This window comes from Ochotona princeps, chromosome 29, assembly GCF_030435755.1.
Source record: "Ochotona princeps isolate mOchPri1 chromosome 29, mOchPri1.hap1, whole genome shotgun sequence".
Classification (NCBI taxonomy): Eukaryota; Metazoa; Chordata; class Mammalia; order Lagomorpha; family Ochotonidae; genus Ochotona; species Ochotona princeps.
This window is the reverse complement of record NC_080860.1, coordinates 13,795,267-13,818,696: the sequence shown is the minus strand read 5'-3', so window position 1 is coordinate 13,818,696 and position 23,430 is coordinate 13,795,267. Positions and strand designations below refer to the sequence as shown.

At 55.0% G+C, this 23,430-nt stretch overlaps 1 protein-coding gene across 3 annotated transcripts in view; it reads left to right on the top strand.

Moving 5' to 3' along the window:
- TPST2 (tyrosylprotein sulfotransferase 2) overlaps positions 1-23,430 on the top strand; it is a 43,714-nt gene that overhangs the window by 7,656 nt on the left and 12,628 nt on the right. The window contains exons 1-3 of one of the 3 annotated variants that reach the window (XM_058656434.1): positions 13,967-14,197; positions 18,544-18,615; positions 21,477-22,397. In XM_058656434.1, the coding sequence (XP_058512417.1) occupies positions 14,121-14,197; positions 18,544-18,615; positions 21,477-22,397 (1,070 nt within the window). In that variant the 5' untranslated portion in view covers positions 13,967-14,120. Of the gene's footprint in view, positions 1-13,966; positions 14,198-18,543; positions 18,616-21,476; positions 22,398-23,430 lie in introns of those variants that run through there. The other 2 variants (XM_058656435.1, XM_004591945.4) reach the window with 2 other exon arrangements.

Genomic DNA, 23,430 nt, shown 5'->3' with positions numbered 1-23,430 from the left:
AGAGTATTTGTGGAGCCCGCTGCAGGAGTTGGGTCCCAGGCTGGATTGTGAAGGGGTTAGTTAGGTCAGAGTCCTTGGCCTGTGTGTCCGGTGGAGTAGGCAGCCGGGCAGCATCAGAGGCCACGCAGCGAGCTGAGCCCTGTGGAGACCATGGGAGGAAGTCAGGGCAGGCTTGCTGGAGGAGGTGAGGCGGGGTGGGAGACAGGCACCCCGGGAAATGGTACATGTGCGATGCTGTGACGGGGTTGCATTGGGAGAGTCCGTGACCCCGTGATCCAGTGTGCTGGGGGAGAGGTGGTGAAGGTCGGAGGTGAGCGAGAATGAACTTGCATCTGCTTTGCATACTTGCTCCTCGGGGATTTTCCGCGAGGGCTTATTTTCCATCTCAGCCTGCGGAAGATAAGTTTTCTGTGAGAACAGGCTTTAAAAATACAGTGAGTCCACCAATCCAAGTTCAAAGGGGCTGACATTGGGCAGGTGGTGCCCAGCAGGTGGGAGCCTGGGGGCCCTGGGACAGGCACAGGATGGGGCCAGTGAGAGCCTCGCTACCTTGGCTCAGCAGCCTCCCCTGCAGGGTCCCCGGAGTCCTTGGGGGGCCCACCTGTCTGGTCCCTCTTGGTGGCTGTACTCCTCCCTCCCTCCCTCCCAGGTCCTCTCCTCTGTTTCTGTCGCCCTGTCTGCCTCTGCCCTCTCTCTCCCTCGTCCGCTAGCCTCTCTCCTTGGCTCTCTCTGCCCTGCTCGCTCTATCTCCCCGTCTCTGCCTCTCTCTGTCTCTCTCTCCCCGCTCCTCTCTGCTCCCTTCTGCCTTCCTGTCGTCCCTGGACTCTCAGGTTCACGCTTGTGTGTACACACTTACACACATACACACCTGTTCACATGGGCACACATTTTGTGTACAAACTCCACCCTGAAGACCCAGGAGGTAACGCAATCCGTAGGTTGCTTGCCCCAGTGGGGGCAGGGCAGGGGGAAATTGGCCCAAGACTTCCTAAACAGCAGAGATCATGAAACTTTCTGGTGGGTTGGGATATTCTAAAGTCTTCTTCCTGTGCGAAGACTCAGTTGTGTATCTTTGGGCAGAAGGGCGTCTGGAGAGCTGGTCCCTGCCATGACGCAAATCTTCAGCTAGATATACATCTTAGTTACAACGGACTTCCAGAGTCATGCTTTAATTGTTTTTATTTGAAAGTCAGATTTACACAGAGAGAGCTTTCATCTGTTGGTTCATCCTCCAAATGGCTGCAACAAGCAAAGCCAGGAGCCTAGGGCTTCTCCCAGGTCTCCCATGTGAGTGCAGGGACCCTTGAACTCAGGTCATCTTCTGCTGTTTTTCCCAGGCACATCAGCAGGGAGCTGGATGGGAAGTATATGGGCTGTAGTAGGCTTAACCTACTACACCACAGTGCTGGCCTCTGGAGAAGACTATTTAAATACTAAGCATGCAGAGGTGAAAAGGAACCTACTGTGTGCCTTGAAGAGTCAGGCTATGCAGGATGACATGATTCAAAATAACTTAAGGTAGGAGAAAAAGCAGTGAACTGGCCCAGGAAAGTTCAAAGGTACATGGCCTTCAGGTACAGCTGGATCCGGGTGCTCCTATGTATCAGGATAACTGCCTTTTTACAAAAAGTAACTGATTTTAATTGAAAGGCAGAGTTAGAAAGAGGAGAGACAGATAGCTTCATCCACTGGTTCACTCCCCCAAATGGCTGTAATGATTGGGACTCTGCCAGGCCGAAGCGCGGAGTCTGAAACTCCATCTTGGTGTCCCCTGCGAGTGGCAAGGGCCCAAGGATTCGAGTCATTTTCCACTGCCTTCTCAGGTGCACTAGTATTAGGCAAAGACTGGCTTTCTTTGGAGCCATGGAAGGACTGGGCCTGGGAAGGCCATGGCTAACCCTAAACCCGCAGCCCCTTCATGAGACAACAAGGGGAGCAGCAAGGCCGGGTTGGCTGGTGGGCTGAGTGCAGTGGGAGAGCAAGGCAGGCATCAAGGCTGCCTTCAGGTGTTTGGCCTGAGTCTAAGAACATGGTTCTGCAAGGGGCAGGGAGGGGAAACTCAGGCTCAGCCCTGCCCCTCCCTGCCCGGCCGGGAGGACCTGAGGAGGGGGCGGTTGGCACCTGCATCTGGTGCTCCCTAGGGGAGAGATCTGGGCTGGAGATTTGGGGCAGCCTCAGACAGCAGGGAGCCTCTAGGACACCCGCCTCTCATGGATGGAAGGGTGTGAGATGGCAGTAAAGAATGTGCTAGAACGACTGGCTGCAGCCCAACCTGAAAAAAAAAAAAAACAAAAAAACTGTCGGGGCTGCCATATCTCAGAGTGGCAGAAAGAATAAGCAAGGCAGGGCTGAGGGGTCGCCCCTCTTGGGTGCCTAATCACAAGCAGCCCAGCCTGGCTGCTGGCTTATTGGGTGTGGGGTGTGGATGGTAGGATCCCAGACCCAGCCTCACTCAGTGTGGGAGCTCCCAGTGCCCTGTACCGCTCCTGGCCCCACGACAGCGTCCACCAGGAGTTACACCGGATGAACAAGTAGAGAGTTACATGTGTGTATCCCGAGGCCAGCTCAGGGAGCTTCATAAGATAAGTGTGTCCATGTCAGGAAAGAAAACAAGGCCAGCACCCTTCTCTGTACCAGGGCACCCAATGCCCCTTCTAGTCTCCCAGGACAACCAGCCCCCTTCCCGATGCCCATGGCTGCCCTTAGAGAACCCTTGCACCTGCTTCTGTGCCTGCACGGAGCTGGCACAGCTTAACCCACAGCACCGCCTTGCTGACCCTCCTCATGTACTTTTAATTTACATGTCCTTGGGTAATGCGATTGAGTGCCCTTTTAAGTAGTTTACTGACTGTTTCAATCATGAAGTATCTCTTTGGGTGTGACTTTCCTTTTCTTAGTGACTTCTCAAAGCTCTTTATATATTCCAGATACAGCTCCCTTGTTTGATCATGCGCTGCAACTATTGTTTTTCACCCGTGATTTCATTTCATCAGTCAGAAGGACAGCCAGGAGTCTGGAGCCTCAAACTCTCTGATTTCAGAACCCTTTACTGTGAGCCTCAGTTCTCCTTCCCAGACCCTGCCGAGGGTTAACTCATTATCTGTGACCAAGAGTGACCCCTTTACTGGGATGAAAAAGCCCTGCACTGAACTTTGGGCTTTGCTTACCCCCAACTCATCGCTGTATCTCAGAGAAGTTCTGTTGGGCACTTAGTATATACCCGTCTCCAAGTGAGGCATTACAAGTATGGAAGTAGAGGGAGGCATGTGACCCAACATTTCAGATGCCATGTGGGTGGGGTGCCTTGGGCTTGAGTTCTAGCTTACTCTCCAAAGGGCTATAATAGCTGGGCTAGTCCAGCTATTATAAAGCCAGGAGCCTGGAAGTTCCTCCGGGTCTCCCCCATGGGTGGCAGGGATGCAAGAACTTGAGCCATCTTCATCTGCTTTCCCAGGTACCGGAGCAGGGAGCTGGATGGGAAAGTGGAGCAGCCGGGCCTTGAACCAGCTCTCTGATAGGGGATGGTCACATTGTAGGCAGTGACTTAACACAATGCAACACCGTGCTGGCCCCCGGTGGGACTTTTTTTGAGGCTGGAGTGGCTGGGTTGGGTGTCTGTGGCAGGTGTCAGACAAGCCCACCTGTGAACCAGAAGATGTGAACTGTGTGGTACAGACAGAAACCTCTTCGATGCCCCAGACGTGCCTCCTACCATGTGTCCATGGGTGGAGGAAGGACAGGGCTGTGTCCAGAGGAAGGAGGAGCTTTCAGAGAAGGTGGGCCTTTCCTGGGGCTGTGTGAGCCTTCTGAGGAACTGTGATGGCCGGGAGCCAGCCGGGGAGACGCCTGCTACCGCTGCTACTGCCACTGCTGGCACTGACCACCCCAGCCTGGCCCTCTGTGCACCCCGCTGCTACCTGCACCTGCTCAGATTTGGTACCTCATCTATTGCTGCCTGGGCCTCCTTTCTACTCCTTGCCTGCTGTGTGACCCTGAACCAAATAGCTTTCCCCCTCTCTGGGGGCTCCAGAAAGATCAGAGATGTATACATGTTTTCCTGGATTGGGTGGGGAAGTGCCTAGGGGTGGCACTATGGAGCCCTAGCAGGGACTGTACCTATGGTATCCTGCTTCTTGTGGGTGATTACCCTTCTGTGACTTCCATGTTACATTCCCATTTCACTGCCGACAAAGCTGAGGCTCTGGTGAGGAGCCTTGCCCAGAGCTCTGCAGCTTCACAAAGGCAGAATTCCAAGGAGGAGAGCTGAGTCTGTGGATCCAAGCCTGCACCTGCCTGGGCTGGTATCTCCGTGCGCAGTTAGGGGTCCTGCAGCTCCTTGAGCTTTGCTTTCTGCCTCTGTCCAACGGGCTGGAGGCTGTGTGGAGTGAAGCCCAGGACCCCGTTCCACTTGGCACATGCTGCTAAGTGATCTCCTTCCAAGTCCTCACTGCAGTATGTGCTTGAGCCCATTCCTCAGGGCAGGAGATGGAGGCTACGCTGGGGGACTGGTGAGAGGGCAGAGCTTGTCCTGCCTGCTCCTTGGCTCCGGAGCCCTCCTCCCACCCCCACCCCCAGTACAGCTCTCAGGACTTTTCAACAGTTGTACATGACAAGGCAGGTTTACCTCCACCCAGCCCAGTCCTCCGTCCTGCATGACTGGACATGAACGGGCACAGGAGCAGCCGCGCCAGTGCCCACGAGCCTCCTCCTCCCTCAGGAACTGTCCTGCCTTACTGTCTGAGCTCTGACCTGTTCACTGTAGCTTGTGACAGCCAGAGCCACCTGCCGGAAAGGTGGCCCCGGGCTGTGGCCGGGATTCTACTCTGGGAGAGTAGCCTTTGGAGAATGGGAAGCCTCGTTGGCATAGCACGGGCGACAAGGTACAGCAATGCAGAGTGGCTGGCGGGAGGTGGCCGACCCCTGCAGGGCGGGCAGGAGGAAGTGCAGATGCAAACAGCATTTCCGGGTCAGGTTGGGATTCAAGAGCTCTCTGCTAGACTGCAACAAGGGGCTCTCACTTGTGGGCGCAAGGAGTCTGTGTTCCCTTATAGGGGTGGAAAGCAGCTCAAGTGCCTTTTTGGGATGGCTTCTGCTGAAAGAAGGGTACCCTGCTGCCGCCAGGCCTGTGGGGGAGCAATGGAGAGTGAGGGAGAGCCATTGGGGTCTGGCTGGGTGATGAGGTGTGTCTGTGACAGTGGCAGGGCCCCCCTGGTGCTGTGGCTTGGCCTGTGTTCAGTGATGTGGTCCTGGTGCCAGAGCAGGGGCTCGTGAACCCGGATGGTGGGACAAAGTGGGTGATGGGGGAAGACCTCGTGTTGAGGGAGACAGGCGCGGTTCAGGAGAGGACCAGTAACCCAGGGCTTCTCGGCAGTGTGGACGTCAAGGCCTCGGTGATTGCTAGTGGTGGATAGCTGGGCACTGCAGATGTTCGGTTTGTTTATTTCAGAGTGTCCTGTCCCTCCACCTCACCCTGTCCGCTGGATGCCCGTGATCACCAGAGCTGAGCCGGAGCCAAAGCCGGGGAGCCTGGGACTCGATCTGGGTGTCCCCAAGTAGGTGGCCAGAAGCCAATCACTTTAGCCATCACCTGCTAGCTCCTTGGGTCTGCATTAGCAAGAGGCTGGAGTCTGAGCCAGGGACTCTGATCTGGGCATCTTCATCCAGATATAACCACTAAGCTAAATGCCTGTTCCATTTTAGGACAATGGGCAGCATGCCCATGCTCTACCCATCAAGTAATCTCTGGGTATTAACAGTTACCCCCAAGAGACACAGTCACAGCCCTGGTGCGATGGGCTAGCAGGTGGGTGGAAAGAGGAAGGCTTGAAAGGGAAGGTGGGAGGGGTGTAGGAAGGAGGCAGAGAGGCCTGGCGTCGTTTCCACCCCGATGGACATTTGGCTGGAGTGCTCCAAGAGAAAGCAGGTACGCCTGGCCCCTCTCCAAGCTGCTCAGCCGTGATCACTCCCTGGAGGTTGGAGGTTTTGCTCGTGAGACATAAGCCCTTCCTCTTGTTCTTTGTACTGATCAATCAATTTTGTGATGCCGCAGGTTATGGGACGCCCGCATCCCATGTCGGACCACCGGTTCAGATCCCAGCTGCTCTGCTTCTGATGCAGCTGTCTGCTAATGCAGCTGAGAAGGCAACACAAAGTGCTTGTAGTGCTTGGTCCTCTGGGAAACCCGGATGGAGTTCTGGGCTCCCGACTTCAGCCTTTGTCATGTAAACAGATAAACAAAATGAATCTTAAAAAAAAGCGGGGGTTGGGAAGAGAGTTTCCTCCATGGCTTTACTTTGCAGATGCCCGCTGCAGCTGAGGCTGGGTTGGAGGAAAGCCAGGAACTAGGAGTTCTACCCGAGTCTCCCCCATGGGTGGCAGGGACCCAAGTAATTGAGCCGTCGCCTGCTGCCTCTCAGGGTGGACATGAATGGGGAGCTGGCTCAGAAGCAGAGCCTGGATCTGAAGTCAGGAACTCTGAGCAGCTTAACCGTGGCAGCAGACACCCACCCACCCTCTCTTGTGCTTTCATGTAGAGATCAAATGCATGAGTTGAGCAATGAAGTGCATTTTTTAATACAAAGATTTACTTATTTTTACTTTTAAAAGAGAGGCGAGTGGAGAGAGAAAAACATCTTCCATCCACTGGTCCACTCCCCAAATGGCCACAGTGGCCAAAGCTGGTACCTGTCTGAGGCTGGGAGCCAGGAGCCTCTTCTAAACCTCCCATGTTGTGGGTACAGAGGCCCAAGGACTAGAGCCAACCTTCACTGCTTTCCTGGGAAATGGAGCAATATGGACTCCATATGGGATCCTGGTGCCACAGGCAGAGGATTGGCTTGCTATGCCACTGTGCCAGCCCCATGAAATGCATTTAGAAACAATGACTTGTTTTTATTTGAAAGGCAGAGTTTACATACAGAGAAGGGGAGATAGAGAAGGCCTTCTATCCACTGGTTCTTTCCCCAAATGGCTGCAGTGGCCAGAGCTGAGCTGATCTGAAGCCAGGAACCAGGAGACTCTTCCAGGTCTCCCACATGGGCACAGAGTATCAAGGGCTGCTGCCAACATCCGCTGCTTTCCCAGGCCATCAGCAGGCAACAGGGAGCTGGATCAGAAGTGGAGCAGCCAGGACTTGAACCAACGGCCAGATGGGATTAACTTGCTATGTCACCACGCAGGCCCCCTGAGGTGGATTTTTCTAATAGGAGTGAAGCAAAGACTGCCCCTGGGAGCCATGGGAATTTAATGGAAGTGCTCACTTGGAGTGATGAGCCCAGCACCTGGCTCGAGGAGGGAATGCAACCAGAGGCCACTGGTGTGCTCTGCTGCCACGTCGTTCCAGACCCTGTATGTGCAGGCTGGAGCTCAGGGGCAGAAAGCGACTCACGCAGAGTCGCATGGCAAAATAGGAGCCAAGCTTGACCGGAAGCCAGTCCCTATGACTCGCAAGATCTCCAATAGAGAGGCTTGTTTCCCCCTGCCCTCTGCGGTCCCTGAGCCTCCTGGACGTGAAGCCTGTGGAGGAGAACCTCGACCAACTCAGTCGCCGTGGGTGGGCCCCATCACACCTGTGCACAGAGGATGTCTGAGTTGTTCAAGAGCCCCGGCTTGTCGACTGCTGGGCTCACACCCACCCAGGAAGCGGGCAGGGCTGGAAGTGGCAGAGGGGAGAAGCCTGTGGGAGCTGTGCCACAGATCTGCCCGACAGCACTAGGAGGGCTGCCAGGGGCATGGAGCCTGCAGGGAGGACCTTGGCACACATGGTCTCTGTAGGTGGACTCCAGCTGCCAGTGCTGTGCGGCTCAAAGTCGTGCTGTTCCTCTCCTGCTCACACATCTGCTGTGGCTCCCTAAGTACCGCAGTCTAGATTCTGAACCTGCTCGCGTGTCCCACAAGAGGCAGTTGTCATAGCAGTCAGAGCATCTAGAGTGCCTGCTGGTAGCTGGGCAGGCAGTCTCTCACTGAATCCTGGCTACAGCTTCTGCTGCTGCACTTCAAGTTTAGCCAGTGAGGACAGCGATGCCCACGCAGAGGTACAATGTCTTGCCCCCAGAGCACACAGCCCACTGCACAGCCAGGATCCACTGCTGCTTACAGGGCGGCGTTTTTAACCAGGAAGCGTCTGGCCTGGCACCAACACAGTGGACCCTGGGAGTACAGGAGGTAGCTGGGCGGGCTGTCTGGAAAGCTGGACCTAGGCATCGTTTTGGGCCAGTCTGTGGTTCTGGTGTTGGACTCTGCCTGCTCCTTTTCCTCCAAGGCCATTGCTGACTCTGTTCTGGCGCACAAGGTCCCAAGTGATGCAATACGCCCAGGAATCACCCCATGTCATGTTTCCGTACTTTTGTGTTAGACTTTCAGTACAAAAAAGCTACTGAATCTTTGGGCAGTTCAACATATGGGGGATAAGGGAGAGGAGAGCGGAGATGAAGGGTCTTCCAAAAGTTATTGGGAAATGCAAAGTGGAAAGAAACACAAATTGTCACTTTTTTTAAATTCCACTTCACATAAACTTTTTGACCCTTGTGTGAAACCCCATGTTCATTTTTCTTAATCTATTTTATTTGGCAGACAGACAGGAGGAGAGGAACCTTCTATCCGCTGATTCATTTCCTAAATGCCCACAATGCCTGAGGTTGGGCCAGAGGCTGAAGTGGAGTGTCAGGAGGAGGAAGTCAGCCAAGTTTGGTTAGCCAGATGACGGGGGCCTAAGCACAGGATTCACCACCTGTTCCCTGCCTTCTAGGGCATGCTTTAGCAGTAAGCAGAGCCAGGACTGGAGCGCAGGGACCCTGACGTGCAAGTCAGGTGTCCCAGGCACCACCTTCGTGGCAAGGCCAAATACCTTTCCCCAGTCCATGTTGTGGGGGATGTTTCTTCCCAGGGCTTTCTTTTCACTCCCCTGACCTATTTGTCAGAACGGGAGGAGCTAACCTGTTTATCCCCTGACATCTATCTTATCCTGGGTATCTTCCAGGAAAATGAAGTCTCCTCCCCCTGGCCGTGTCTCCTTCCATTATACTCTGCTGTGGACTGCTTAGTCCCTAATTAAGACAGGATGAGAAATTAATGGCTGGCATTTACTGAACACCTCCTCCTGCCAAGTCCTGCCCTGAGCCCTTGGCTCCTCGCCCATCCCAGCAGCCCTCAGAGGAGGCACGCGATGTAAGTCCATTTTACAGACAAGGAAACTGAGGCTGTTGAAATGACACGACTCCAGGTCTTCGGCCCCTCCACCACGAGGCCGTTGGCTCCTGTGTCTCATGGTCTTGCAGCTTTGAGGTGGACAGGCAGGCAGACAGGCAGGGTGCTGGCTGAGGAAGGCAGGAAGGAACCCTTAGGAGGCAGAGTGGCGTGCAGTGCCTGCACATGCAGCCTTGGGCAAAAAGCAGGGTGAGCATTGCTGCTTGAAAGAGCCCCGCCTGGTGGGAGACACACCTGCCTGCAGGAACTTGCTGAGACACGTGATCCTGATGGGTACAGCCAGACTAGGGCGTGGCCCACCACTCGCTTCTCCTGGGGATTTTGGGATGGGGGTCGCTGGATAGGGTGCTGTCCGATCTGTAAGGGTGTTTTGGGTGTCTGGAACCCTCTGAACAGTCTGGACTCAGCAGTTCCCTTTTCGGGTGGGACCCAGAACTCAGGGAAGTGAAGGACCTCCTCATACAAGGCCACCTGTACCAGCTAAATCCCGGAGGGGTGGGGCATGCACATGGCGTGGCTCCTTCAAGCACCTGCCTGTGCCAGTCCAGCCCATCTCTCAGCGTCAGGGCATAGCGACACTGTCATGATCCTCCCTTGGCAGTCTCAGAGACGGATGCTGCCTGCAACTGCTAAAACTTTAGCGGTGAGCACCTGCAGTGGAGTCCAACAGCATGAAGGCAGCAAATCAAGGGAGCTTCTAGCTCTTGAGCTGGGCTGCGGTACAGGGCACCGGAAGGCGTGGGAAACTCAGTCCCAGATGGAGAGCAGGTGCAGCTGGGCATGGAGGCCACTCTCTCCTATCTTGGGGTGTAGAACCCAGATATTCTGACGGGACACTGGCATCTTCACCCTGGGATAGACACCTGTCCCCAAAGAGGGCTGTATGTCCTGCACAAAGAAATGATTGAGGAGGTGGTTGAGAAGCAAATTACCCTCATCTGATTGGTGATTCTACATTACACACATGTATAGAATGATCACTGTGTGCCCCATTGTTACACAGAATTAAACATGAAAACGTTTGGAAAATGAATATATATTCCAAAGAAGAATCTGTTGAACCTATTTCATGGATGAGGGAACTGGGCCTCAGCGGACATGACAGTGCTTGGGGTCAGGGGCAGAAGCAGGTGCACACCCACATTAACGCATAACTCCGTCCACCCCCCATAAATCCCCCGCTCCCCTACAGCTGTTAGGCTGAACTGCTTCCCCTCCTCCCCAGCCCCCCGCCGCCAAGGCCACATACCCAGTGTCCATGGCCAAGGTCACTCTCCCGCCCCTAGTGCACACACCACAGTCCTGAGCTAAAACTTCCAAGGTCATGTGCCGTGCCAGTGGGGATAGAAGACTTGCTTCTCTTGTAGTCATTCTGTGTTAAGCCAGAAACCTAGCAAGAGGAATAGTCACACATACACCGGAACGTAGAAGAACCGAAGTACTCCAGCAGCCATGTGCAGTGCTTTCTCTCGGGGGTGAAATGGACGGTACAGACAATGGACCAGCTGACGGCCTCTAGGCCACAGACAGGGAGCTTGAGCCAGAACATTGGAAGAACTCTGCTCTCTACAACCTCCCAGGGCTACTAAAGTCAGGCAGAAGCGGCTAGATAGATCACACTTCACAGGTTTCAGATCCAGAAGAGTTGATCTTGGTCATTGGTGATGGCATTTCTGCTGCCGTTTGATATTCCTGCCGTGTTTTCATTTATAAGAAAACATGCAAGGATGAGATTATACTATGGAGCCAGCGCTGTGGCAAGACAGGTAAAGCTGCTGCCTGAGGCGCCGGCATCCTATATGGGTACCAGTTCTAATCCCGATTGCTCCACTTCCTCTCCAGCTGCTTGCTGATGTTCCTGGCAGAGTAGCAAAGGAAGACCCAAGTGCTTGGGGCTCCACAGCCACGAGTAGTCTCAGCCGCTTGCCAGTGTGGCCATTTGGGGAGTGAGCCCGCAAATGGAATGTCTCTCCATCTCTGTCTCTCTGTCTCTCTGTCTCTCTCTCTCTCACTGCTTTTGAAATAAATCAGAGAGAGAGAGAGAAAGAATGCACGGTATTACATTAAAGCAAGGTAACAAGGAAACAAGTTATCAGGACATAGTAAGGCCCTCATCTTCCTTTGATTTTTTATAAAGGGGGAGCCTCTTCACCACGCTCCCAAGTACACCAGCACGCTTTTCTGCTGACAATTCCTTAGCCTGCTTCTGCTTACCTGCCCTCTCCTCCCCCCCCAAGGACTGTCACCTTGGTGTCCCCAGAGGCCGGACAGAGGTTGTGGATTAAGGGACCCAGGCCACATTCAAGGACCCAGGGATTTGGATGGGAACCTCATGCGCCATTCTCCCCGGGTGTGAGCGTGGGTGGTAAGCGACAGCAGCGGCGGCGGCAGCGTCCTCGGCCACCAGCAGCCGCCTCGCATCTTTTTATAGCACATTTTAGTTCCCGTTCAGCACCACCTGAAAAAGTTGGCAGGCACTCACCAGCTCACAGATCTGTTGTTTTGTTCAGAAGCGCCTACGGGTTACCATCCTGTGAAAGAGATGCCAAAAGCATGGTACAGGGTATGCGGTAACTGCCAGCAACATCGCCCAGCTGCCTAGGGCTGTCAGTGGAATTGGAACTCCAATTGGGTTGTGGGACTCGTATTCCAGTGTTCAGTCATGCAACTCTTGACAGTTTCGCAGCCTGAGTGGAGCCGGGGTTCCTGTGTATGTGGGGGGTAGGGGTACGGGAAGCCCCAGCTCCTACAGGGTCACCCTGGCTGTTTCCTGTTTACAACCTTCCCCAGGCAAGGGAGGCCCTCCCACCCTGTGTGTTCACAGGAAGCCCAGAGCAGGGCTGTGCTAGGTGCTGGGGCACAGCAGGGAGTCGCTGGGGCACAGCAGGGAGTCGCTGGGGCACAGCAGGGAGTCGCAGCAGCATGGCAGTGCAGGGAGCTTTTCCCCAACACTGTGCCTGGGGCGGGCTGGGGATGTGGGGAAGTGGGTGAGAGCCAGAGCTCCTGGCGTCAGACTGACTTGGGTTCCTGCTCAGGCTCAGCCACTTCCTTACTGGGTGACCAACGAAACACTTCCCTCTTCCCAGCCTCAGCTTTTCCATTCCGTAAAATGGAGCTGATAATGGCACCCAGCCTCTAGGGTCATTGCTAGAGCTAAAGGTGTAGAGAAGGGGCTAGGCCCACACCCACCTCTCCCTCGGACCACAGAGAAGATGCTGGATGGTGCCACGTGCGTATGTGAGCTGCTGCTCTTATATTTTATTTGACAGGCAGAGCTACAAAGGGAGAAGGTGACACAGAGAAATCTTCCCCCAAATGGCCACAACAGCCAAAGCTGAGCCGATCAGGATCTAGGAGCTTCTTCCATGTCTGTTGCGTGGATGCAGGGGACTGCTTTCCCAGGTGCATTAGCAGGGAGCTGGGTCAGAAAGGGAGCAGCCAGGACATGGCCGGTGCCCCTAGAGGATGCCTGCACTGCATACAGAGGGTTAGCCGGCTACACCATGGCAGCAACCCTGTTGCTTTTAATTTTTAGTCAGCTGTTTCCTGGCATGGTCAGTTTTTTTCTTGTGCTCTCCAAAGCTGGCCACCTGTGTGTTCCCCGCTGGCCCATCTGAGCGCAGAGCCTCAATACTAAAATCCCCATGAGGCTTCCACCTGCCTTGCGTGCATTTGCATTTTTGCAGATTTGCCCAGGGTGCCCCAGAGGCCCAGTGTGCCTGGAGCGTCGTCTCAGGGTGCATGTCACGAGGTGGGACAGTTCGCACTCTATGCCAGCGTTTGTAAATAGGCTTGCTGGAGCCCAGCTGTGTGCACATTCATCCTTGTTGTCTGTGGCTACTTTTGCCCCCCATCACAGCCAGACTTAAGTGCTCAGAACGGAGGCCACTGGGCCACGGAGCTGTGGAGAAGGAAGCTTTGGTTAACCCCAACAATGATGGTAAAATGCAGTGTGTGGGAGACAGGTATAAGGAAAACAAGCACCTCCAGACCCCACCTCCCCTGACCACGCGTTCCTTGTCGTATGTTCCTTCCATGATGACCTTGACCATGATATTCAATACTTACTTTTTTTTGGGAGGGGGCACACGTGTTAGTGGAAGTTAGAAAGTTTCTTTTGCTGCCTCTTGTTCCAGGTGTTAGCTCCCATTTCTCAGAGGAACACACTGAGGTTTTGGACAGCAGTGATTCCAGAGGGAGCCAGGAACCACCACCCCAGAGCGAGGGAACCTGGGTGTGACCTCCAGCCTTATCCCTCGCCCACCCCTGGCTGAACTGAGCCTCCAAGAGGGAAGGTGTGAAACAGGGCAAAGACGAGGCCTGGGTGTAGGGTCAGAGGCTGTGGCCTTGGACAGGTTGCCTGCCCCCTCTGAGTGCCAGTAAATGGACAGTTGATGGCAGGGTGGCAGGGGGGAGGGGCGTCTGCTGGGATGGGGGCTGGAGGTGAAGGCAGGGGTGTAAGGCACAGCATGCTACGACAGGTGTGAAAACCTTAGTGTGAGGCAAGCAGCGAGTGTTCGGTATAAGCTTGCATATTCAGCGTGCCAGCCTGCCCACCTGCCCTCCCAGACCTCTCTGCGAGCTGCTTGGTATCCATGCAGTGTTCAGACTGACTGACCCTTTATCTCTCGCTCTTGGAAGGAACAGAGAGAGAGAGCGAGCTGCGGACTCCCCAACTCTGCCTGGGGTGCTTGGGGCAGCCATGGCAATAGAATGTTTGGGAGGCAGTTGGTTCCCATGGAGAGGGAGAACTGGGGTTGAGCTGGGGCAGTGGGTCATGGCCGGGGGCTTCCCTGGCCAGCTTTGCGTGCTGCCAGCTCCCCTCTGCCCTGCCCTCCTCCCCATCTCACCAACCGCTTTTTCCATGGCAACATCTGGATCTCCTGGGCATGAAGAAATGCAGATAATGAGTTCAGATGAGTTGGCGGCTGGAGTGGTGTGGTCTCGCTGTCATTGTCACCTCTCCCACCATGGAAGTCCGGCACCTGTCTCTGTAAGCTTTTATCCCTCGAAGTCCTCACATGCGCTGGTGGCCTTGTCGCCTACTGAAGTGTCCGCTCAGGAGCTTCAACAGTACCCGGCATGTGGTGGGTGCTCAGGAAACCTTTGTGAGATGCGTGAGTCTGGATCAGGGGACACGGGGGTCTCCTCTCCTCTCCTCTCCTCTCCTCTCCTCTCCTCTCCTCTCCTCTCCTCTCCTCTCCTCTCCTCTCCTCTCCTCCTGTCGCCCTTCAGGGTAGCTCATGGGTGAAGGAAAAAGGGAAGCCACTGCTGTACCCCCACCTTCCAGGCCACACGACTCTATGCCAACGAAAGCATCCCGGATGCTGGCAAACTGGCTTTTGCGCTCACAAGTCATTGCAGTTGCTACTAATGACTTCATCAGTCCGAGCTTGAAAGAAGCCCAAGAAGGCCCTTCCTGCTGGGTTCTGCTGGAAGTAGAGCAGGCCCCTGAGTGGCGGTGGTGGTGGCTGCATGCCCGACAAGCTCCTGTGTCTCCTCTGATCCTGCCAGGCTGCTCCCTGGCTCTCCAGCTCCAGATCCAGGGCCCAACCACCCCATGGGAGCCTCCTAGGGCGTGTTGCCAGTATCCTTAGTTCATGGATGCGGGAACTGGGGCTCAAAGAGTTTCTGTCACTTGCCAAGGCCACACAGCTGGGAACTGGTGCAGCCTGAGTTTGGACCAAAATGGTCTGGGCCCCTTCCCTGCCTGGCAACCAGTCACTTGATGACCTTATCGGAGAGAAGGACACTGTGGGTAGAGGAGAAAAGCCTCACCTGCCACGTGAGAGCAGCTCGTCCATTTCCTGTGCTTGGTTGATGGGTTGGTCTCTTTCTCTTTTACTTTTATTTATTGATTTGAAAAAGTACCAAAAAAAAAAAAAAAAAGAAAAAGAGGTGGAGAGACAGAGCTCTTCCATCTCCTGGTTCACGCCTCAAATGCCTCCAACAACCAGTTCTAGGCCAGTATGAAGCCAGGAGCTTCTGGGTCTCCCATGTGGCTCTAAGGGCCCAAACACCTGGGCCATCTTCCGCTGCTTTCCCAGGCACACCAGCCAGGGAACTGGATCGGAAGTGGAGCAGCCTGGGCCTGAACCCATGCTCCAACACGGGAGCATCATAAACTGTAGCCTCATCCCCTGTCCCACCATGCCAACCCTTTAGCTCTGGTTGCTGGGGAGTGCTCCATTTGATGTTAAATAAACAGGGGTGCTTCATTAAACAGGGAGTGCTATTCCTTCTGCCTTCCTTCTACAAGAAAGAAAAAAGGACCTGTGAGCTCCTTCCCAGCCTCAGATCTGTCCCCTAAGTCATACCGTACTCTGGGGCAGCAGTCAGCCAGCTGTTGGCAATGTCCCAAGAGTTCCACAGATGTTGTGGGTCAGGTATAGCTGTGGCGGCGGATGCCCGGTTGTGCCTCAGTGACCCCAGGGGCTAGAGCCTCAGATCATTTGCAGATGTCCCTTCCCCCCGCCGCCCCCCGTCTGTGGACGCCCAGGTTGTTCTTCAGCCCCGTAGGGTGCAGTGCGCACTCAGCCTTTCTGGTTGTTCTAAGTTAAGTCTAGACTGCATCTCACACCTTACACAGTGTCGCCTGCTCATGAGGTCGTTAACGCTGTGCGGCCTAGGGAATCCTGGCAAGAAGAAAAAGGCCTACACGTATTGCCTGTCACTCCCATTCTGTTTTGCATTATCTTTACCCCAAGGCTGGGTGAGTTTGTAGGTGTCTTGTCCGTGCGTGTGGAAGGCTGCTTGCCAGCTCAGGGGCCTTGTGAAAGCAGGCTGGGGCTGGGATCTAGTCCAGGGGCCATTGTTCGTCCACCTCAGTCCTAGATCCTAGATCTGTGCCAGGACACGGGGTACTGGGAGGGTAGCCACCGGCCACCCTCGGGTACCAGTAAGTTGACATTTGGCTGGAGAGAAAGGGAAGCCAGCCTTTTAAGTTTTATTTCATTTTGCTTAATTTGGGCCCAAGTAGTTATGCATGGCTGCAAGCTGGGGGCTGGGCGCTGGACACATAGCAGTGACCGAGAACCTGATGGTCCTCCTCGTGCCCAGAAAGAATCTGTGTTCCCTGAAAGGAGAGGACCAGGCCCCTGAACATGGGAGCCACCCAGCTGGCAGGCCTCCTGGGCTCGGCTGGCATCTCAAGGGCTGCCCGAGGGCAGCTGGGCTGGAGCCAGGCTGCTCCCGGGAGAGCATCAAGGCCCCTGGCACAAATGGGTTCACTTTGTTCCCAGAGGGAAGGCCTAGATTCAGCAACTGCCCGCGCCCCTGGAGCACTGACCCTGGGCGAGGGGTGGGTGTGATGCAGGAGGAGAGGTTGCCATGGTTACCCTGGAGCGCTGCCCCTCTGGGTCTGAGACTGGAAGGGAATGAACAGGCTGCTGTTCCGGGGAGTAGAAGACATTGTGGAGGTGAGGGATGAGCTAGTAGGAAGGGAGGGAGGAGGTATAGACAACAGCTTAGGGCCATGGCACACGGAGCAGTAACAGCTGAGATTTCTTCGCCCAGTAAGTAGCCCATTTTACAGAATAGGAATAGGAAAACTGAGGCTCCAAAGAGCAATGGTCTAGATGAAGGGATTTCAAGATGGTTATGGAAAATGAAATTCAACGCTATTTCTTTGGTGAAAAAAGAAAAATCCATGCCTAGGACGGAGTGTTCAGAAAGTTCATGAAAAATGTATATTAGGGCCCGACGAGGCATCCTAGTGGTTAAAGTCCTTGCCTTGCACATACCGGGATCTCATATGGGTGCAGGTTCTAATCTCAGTAGCCTCACTTTCCATCCAGTTCCCTGTTTGTGGCCTGAGTAAGCGATCAAGGAAAACCCAAAGCCTTGGGACCCTGCACCCGCAATGGGAGACCCAGAAGAAGCTTCTGGCTCCTGGCTTCAGATTGGCTCAGCTCTGGCCATTGCAGTCACCTGGGGAGTGAATCAGCGGACAGAAGATCTTTCTGTCTCTCCTCCCCTCTGTATATGTGACTTTGCAATAAAAATAAAATAAATCTTAAATGAAAATGTATATTAGGAAAAGACTGTATGGATTTCAAGGTTTTATTTTGTTTACATCAAAATAACTCATCTTTGGGATTCATGATTTTTTTTTAAGATTTATTTTTATTTGAAAGGCAGAGTTACAGAGAGAAGGAAAAACAGAATCCTCCATCTTCCGGTTCACTCCCCAAATGCTGCCAAGGCTGGAACTAAGCCGATTCAAAGCCAGGAGCCCCCTCCAGGTCTCCCACATGCGTACAGGGCCTAAGCACTTGGTCCAGCCTCTGCTGCCTTCCCAGGGACATTAGCAGGATGCTGGATTGGAAGTGGAGCAACCAGGACATGATCCAGCGCCCGTATGGGATGCCAGCGTCCCAAGGGGAGTCTCAGCCTACTATGGCACGGCACCAGCCCTGATGTCCATGTTTCCAGGAACTGTTTTGAGGACCCTTTCAAGAGTCCAGACTTCTCCCACTCCAGGGTTGCCTTGGAAAGCGCCCCTGCACCCTACAGCAGTATAGGGGGCAAGAGCAGAGCTAAACTGAGACTCCGTGTGTGAGCCTATCGGCCATGGGCCTCTGTTGTCCCATCTGTGAAGGGGTTGGGGGAGTCTTGGACTCGCTGGCCTCCCCACTGTAGGCAGCACATGGCACTAGGATGCATGCACACCTCCCCCAGAGCTGTGGGGCCTGCCTTGCTTCCCCGCAACCGGGCTCCGGCCTTGTGCCAGGCCCCATGACGGACCCGACCTCATCCCTGTCTCGAGCTGCAAATCTGGATGACACAACTGGTTCTGTCATCTCCTTGGGTCAGTTGCTCCTCTTCTTCCTGCTCCTCCTGGTGACGAGGGTCCTCAGCTGTAACATCCAGGAACACCGAGGTGTCCCTCTTACTGGGGTCCTGGTGACCTGAGGTGTTCTCACAGTAGGAATTGGGTCAGCGCTGGATGGTGGTGGCAGGACATTGTCCAACTTAAGGGGGTGTCCATCTTCCTCATGGCCTGGGGATGTGATGCCCTTTGGAGTTGTACAGTGCACAGCCTGATCGACCGTCCCCAGCAGCCACAGATGGTGTGATAACTTTTTGTCGCTTAGGCTGTTGTAGTTGCTTTTCTTCAAGTTCAAGGCATTGAGGCCAAGAGCCCCAAGGGCTCTCTCGGACAGCAGAGCTTACACTGAGATTCAATTTGCTTTGGCTGGGTCAAGAGCCTGTGGGAGCAGGCAAATGCAAACCCCAACTGCCTCATCTCCCCCCCCCCAGCACTCCGAAATGTCACTTCCAGATGCCCTGGGCACCCTCTCTGCCCCCATCCTGACGCAGCCTCTCTTGCCTCTGCAGGGCTCTGCCGGCACACAGCCCTGGTAAGCAGGTGCACAGGCTGGAGCCCCACGATGACGGTCCCCAGGGGAGGTAAGTGCACACACAGCAGGTCCCTTGGCTTCCCTGCTGCCCGGAAACAGGGCTCAGCCACAGTCCTGCGAGGGACTGACTGGACAGTTCTTCTGGGAGTCAGATAGAGGAGGCTGGCTGGGTCCCCCGAGGTGCCAGGGCACTTGTCCAGCCCCACCGTGCAGACTGCAGCCACCAGCCAGAACCTAGCCCACAGAACTCTTGTGGCTTGTTTTGGCCGAGCTTGCTCAGCACCTCACGTGAGAGTTGCTTCGGCCCTTTGTCCGGTCAAGTCCCACCAGCCGGCAAGTGGCAGAGGTGGGACTGGAACATGGGGTTTCCAAATGCAAGATGCTGACTAAGCATCGTCAAGGTGTTGGGGGTACAGAGCACGCTCAGAGCACTGAGCTGGGACCTGCTGCTTCTCCTCCTGCTGGGGTGTCACCTCGTACTCGGGGTGCCTGGCATCTTGCCCCGTGTGCTGTGTGAATCCCTAGCTTCCTCTTGTCTATGGGTGTCAGCCTGTTCTTTGCTCTCACCTGTGGGACTTCACTGTCTGTCACCCTGCCCTGCCCTGCCCTGCCCTGTCCTGCCCTGTCCTGCCCTGCCCTGTCCTGTCCTGCCCCGTCCTGCCCTGCCCTGTCCTGTCCTGCCCCGTCCTGCCCTGCCCTGCCCTGTCCGCCCTGCCCCGGGCTGGCCACTCTGGAGGGATTTCTGAGTGGCCTCACATTACCACCTGCAGGAACTCTGGAATTCAGGATCCCAGTGAACCCCCAGTCTTTCTGGATTCTTTTTATTCCCCAAACATTTACGTTTCTGAATGGCAAAGGTACACAGAGGGAGGGGGAAAGGAAAAAACAGACATCTTCTCTCTGTTGGTTCCACTCCCCAAATGGCCACAGCAGCCAGGGCTCAGTCAGGCTAAAGTGGAAGCCAGGAACTCCATCTGGGATGCCTGTGTGGGTGCAGGAACTCAAGCACTTGGGTCATCACCTACTGCTTTTACAAGAGCATTATCAGGGAGCTGGGTTTCCAGAGTGGAGCAGCCAGGATTTGAACTGGTACCCATATGAGATGCCGGTGCTTTAGGAGGCAGCTTAATCTGCTACACTACCATGCCAGCCATGAACCCCCTAACCTTTTTTTAAGGTTTATTTCTGGGCCCAGTGCGGTAGCCTAGTGGCTAAAGTCCTTGGCTTGCAAAAGCCAAAATCCCATGTGGGTACCAGTTCTAGTCCCAGCTGCTCCATTTCTCATCCAGCTCCCTGCTTATGGGCTGGGAAAGCAGTAGAGGATGGTACAAAGCCTTGGGACCCTGCACCCACATGGAAGACCCAGAAGAAGCTCCTGGCTCCTGGCTTTGGGTCGTCTCAGCTCCAGCCATTGCGGCCACTTGGGGAGTGAACCAATGAATGGAAGATCTTTCTGTTTTTCCTTCTCTCTATAAAGTCTGCCTTCTAATAAAAAATAATTTTTTTTTTAATTGGAAAGGCAGATATACAGAGAGGAGATTCAGAAAGAAAGATCTTCCGTTCACTGGTTCACTCCCCAAATGGCTGCAACAGCCAGAGCTGAGCCAATCTGAAGCCCGGAGCCCGGAGTTTCTTCCATGTCTCCTACATGGGTGCAGGGTCTCAAGGCTTTGGGCCGTCCCTGACTGCTTACTCAGGCCATAAGCAGGGAGCTGGATAAGAATGGAGCAGCTGGGACATGTACCAGTGCCCATATGGGATCCCTGCACTTGCAGGGAGAGGATTAGCCAATTGAGCTGGGCCCTGAACCCCCAATCTTGTAAACACAATGACAACAGGCCACATTTCTCTAGGAACAGACCCCTGCTATTCTCAGATGCCTAGAGAAAGACAGAAAGCTGGGGGTGGGGGTGAGAAGTGGAAGTGACTTACACTTTTCTTTGACAGGCACCCCCTTCCATGTCCGTGGGTGCACCCCTGCTCTTCAGCCGGGGAAAGTGTGGCTGAGAAGGGGAAGGGGGCAAGCCAACTCCTCCCAAGTGGCAGGACAGGAAGTGCCGTGGGGCCGCGGCTTCCCCTGCGCAGCTGCACACTGGCTTTTCTGGTGAACACGTGTTTTTCCGGTGTACGTCCTGTCCGAAGAGGAACGCTCACTGCCTTCTCCCCGCTTGCTTCCGGCACAAGTCGCTGGAGATGCCCGGTCGTGCTGGGTCCTTCCTGCCTGGGCCCTTGAACTGGCTGTTTGCTCTTCCAGGAATGTCTTTCTCCACTTGACTGTCTCCTACCCATTGATCCTTGAATTCCAGTGGATTGTTGTTCTCTGTCTAAATTTTGTAATGATCCGGGGAGATAGCTGAGGCGCTGAATTGTTTTTGTTTGCTTGTTTTTAATTTATTTATTGCAAAGACAAACAGATCTTCCACCCTCTGGCTCATCCCCCGAATGCCTGCAGCAGCTGGGAACAGGGTCAGGCCACAGCAGTGTTGTCTGCCAGGCTGCATGCTGGCAGGACGCTGGTATTGGGAGCAGACCTGGAACTGGAACCCAGGCCCTCCATTATGGGACCTGGGCATCCCAATCAGAGACTTAACCAACCCTTGTGTCCAACATGCATCCCACAAGGATAGGGAGAGGTTAAGGACCTGGCCAGGGAGTAAGAATAGGACTCGGCTGCACGGCCCCAGAGTTCTTTGGGGGAGAAATAATGGTAGGACCCCTCGGTGTTACTGCAGCTGTTCCTATGAATTAAGGTGAGTCAAGGGCTCAGTTCAATGTCAAAGCCTGTAGCCAAGTGCTCATGAATTGCACTGTGTTCCTAAATGCTTGCCTAGGCACCTCTGCTTTTCTGGGCTTGTCAAGACCTCCAGCTTACCGGCCTCCCTGATCACGCATGTCTCTTTCTCTCCCCAGATGTGAGCACTACCGGCCGCCGGCTGACACGTCGCTGAAACGGGCCCCCAGGCCCAGCCTGCCGCGTTCCCGGCCCAGCATGCGCCTGTCCGTGCGGAGGGCGCTGCTGGCAGCCGGCTGCGCCCTGGCCCTGGTGCTGGCCGTGCAGCTGGGACAGCAGGTGCTGGAGTGCCGTGCGGTGCTGGGGGGCCCTCGGAGCCCCCGGCGGGCCATGCGGCCTGAGCAGGAGGAGCTGGTGCTGGTGGGTGCTGACCACGTGGAGTACCGCTATGGCAAGGCCATGCCGCTCATCTTCGTGGGTGGCGTCCCGCGCAGCGGCACCACGCTCATGCGCGCCATGCTGGACGCGCACCCAGAGGTGCGCTGTGGCGAGGAGACCCGCATCATCCCCCGCGTGCTGGCTATGCGCCAGGCCTGGTCTAAGTCCGGCCGGGAGAAACTGCGGCTGGACGAAGCGGGCGTGACGGACGAGGTGCTGGACGCCGCCATGCAGGCCTTCATCCTGGAGGTGATTGCCAAGCACGGTGAGCCGGCACGTGTGCTGTGCAACAAGGACCCCTTCACGCTCAAGTCGTCCGTTTACCTGTCGCGCCTGTTCCCCAATTCCAAGTTCCTGTTGATGGTGCGGGATGGCCGCGCCTCGGTGCACTCCATGATCACGCGCAAGGTCACCATCGCGGGCTTTGACCTGAGCAGCTACCGCGACTGCCTCACCAAGTGGAACAAAGCCATTGAGGTGATGTACGCGCAGTGCCTGGAGGTGGGCAGGGACAAATGCCTGCCCGTGTACTATGAGCAGCTGGTGCTGCACCCCAGGCGCTCCCTCAAGCTCATCCTGGACTTCCTGGGCATCGCCTGGAGCGATGCTGTCCTGCACCACGAAGAGCTCATCGGCAAGCCCGGGGGTGTCTCCCTGTCCAAGTGAGTGCTCTTCCCCCGACCCCCACTCTGCCTCTCAGCTGTGCCGCCTGTGCTAAGTCACGCTACCTGCCTGAGCCCCCATGCCTCCTCTGCTGGAGCCAGGGAGACCCGAGAAAGGGGGTGGTGGTTAGCTGCAGGGCCTTGAAACCCTCCAGGGCCTGCCTGGCAGCTCTGGGACATTGAATTAAGTCACTGCACCTCCCGACTGCCCAATTTGATTATCTAAACACATGGGAACCCTCGCTGGTCTTTGTTTTTCTTTTTAAAAAGATTTCATTTTTATTATGAATGCAGATTTTATAGAGAGAGGAGAGACAACGATCTTTCATCCATTAATCCACTCCCCCAAATGGCTGCAATGGCCAGAACAGAGCTGAGCCAAAGCCAGGAGCCAGGGGCTTCTTCTGCATCTCCCACATGGATTCAGGGTCCCAAGACTTTGGGCCATCCTCTACTGCTGGATGTGCAGCAGTGGCCTTGTTGCAAAGGCCACATGCGGGGAGCTAGATAGGAAGTGGAGCGGCTAGGACATGAACCGGCGAACATATGGGGTCCTGGCACTTGAAGACAGAGGATGTACCAGTTGAGTCATCGCACCTGCCCTTGGTCACTTTTTTTGAGTCATAGCCTTTGCAGGTGTTTGGTAGTAAAGCAGTGGCAGGTGGACGGGAAGGCGAGACCACAGGCTCGGGAATCAGGCTATCTGGGTTCCAACCCCAGGTCTACCACTGCAGAGCTGTGGGACCCAAGCATATGCCCCAACTTATCTGTGCTTTTATTTCCTGCTCTGTAACTTAGGATGATCTACGGGCATCTGTGTATTCATCTTGGATGCTATTTTAATTTATTTTAATTTTTTTAAAGATTTATTAATTTTTCTTTTGCAAAGTCAGATATACAGAGAGGAGGAGAGACAGAGAGGAAGATCTTTCATCCGATGGTTCACTCCCCAAGTGACCACAATGGCCGATGCTGTGCTGATCCGAAGCCAGGAGCCAGGAACTTCCTCCAGGTCTCCCACGCGGGCGTAGGA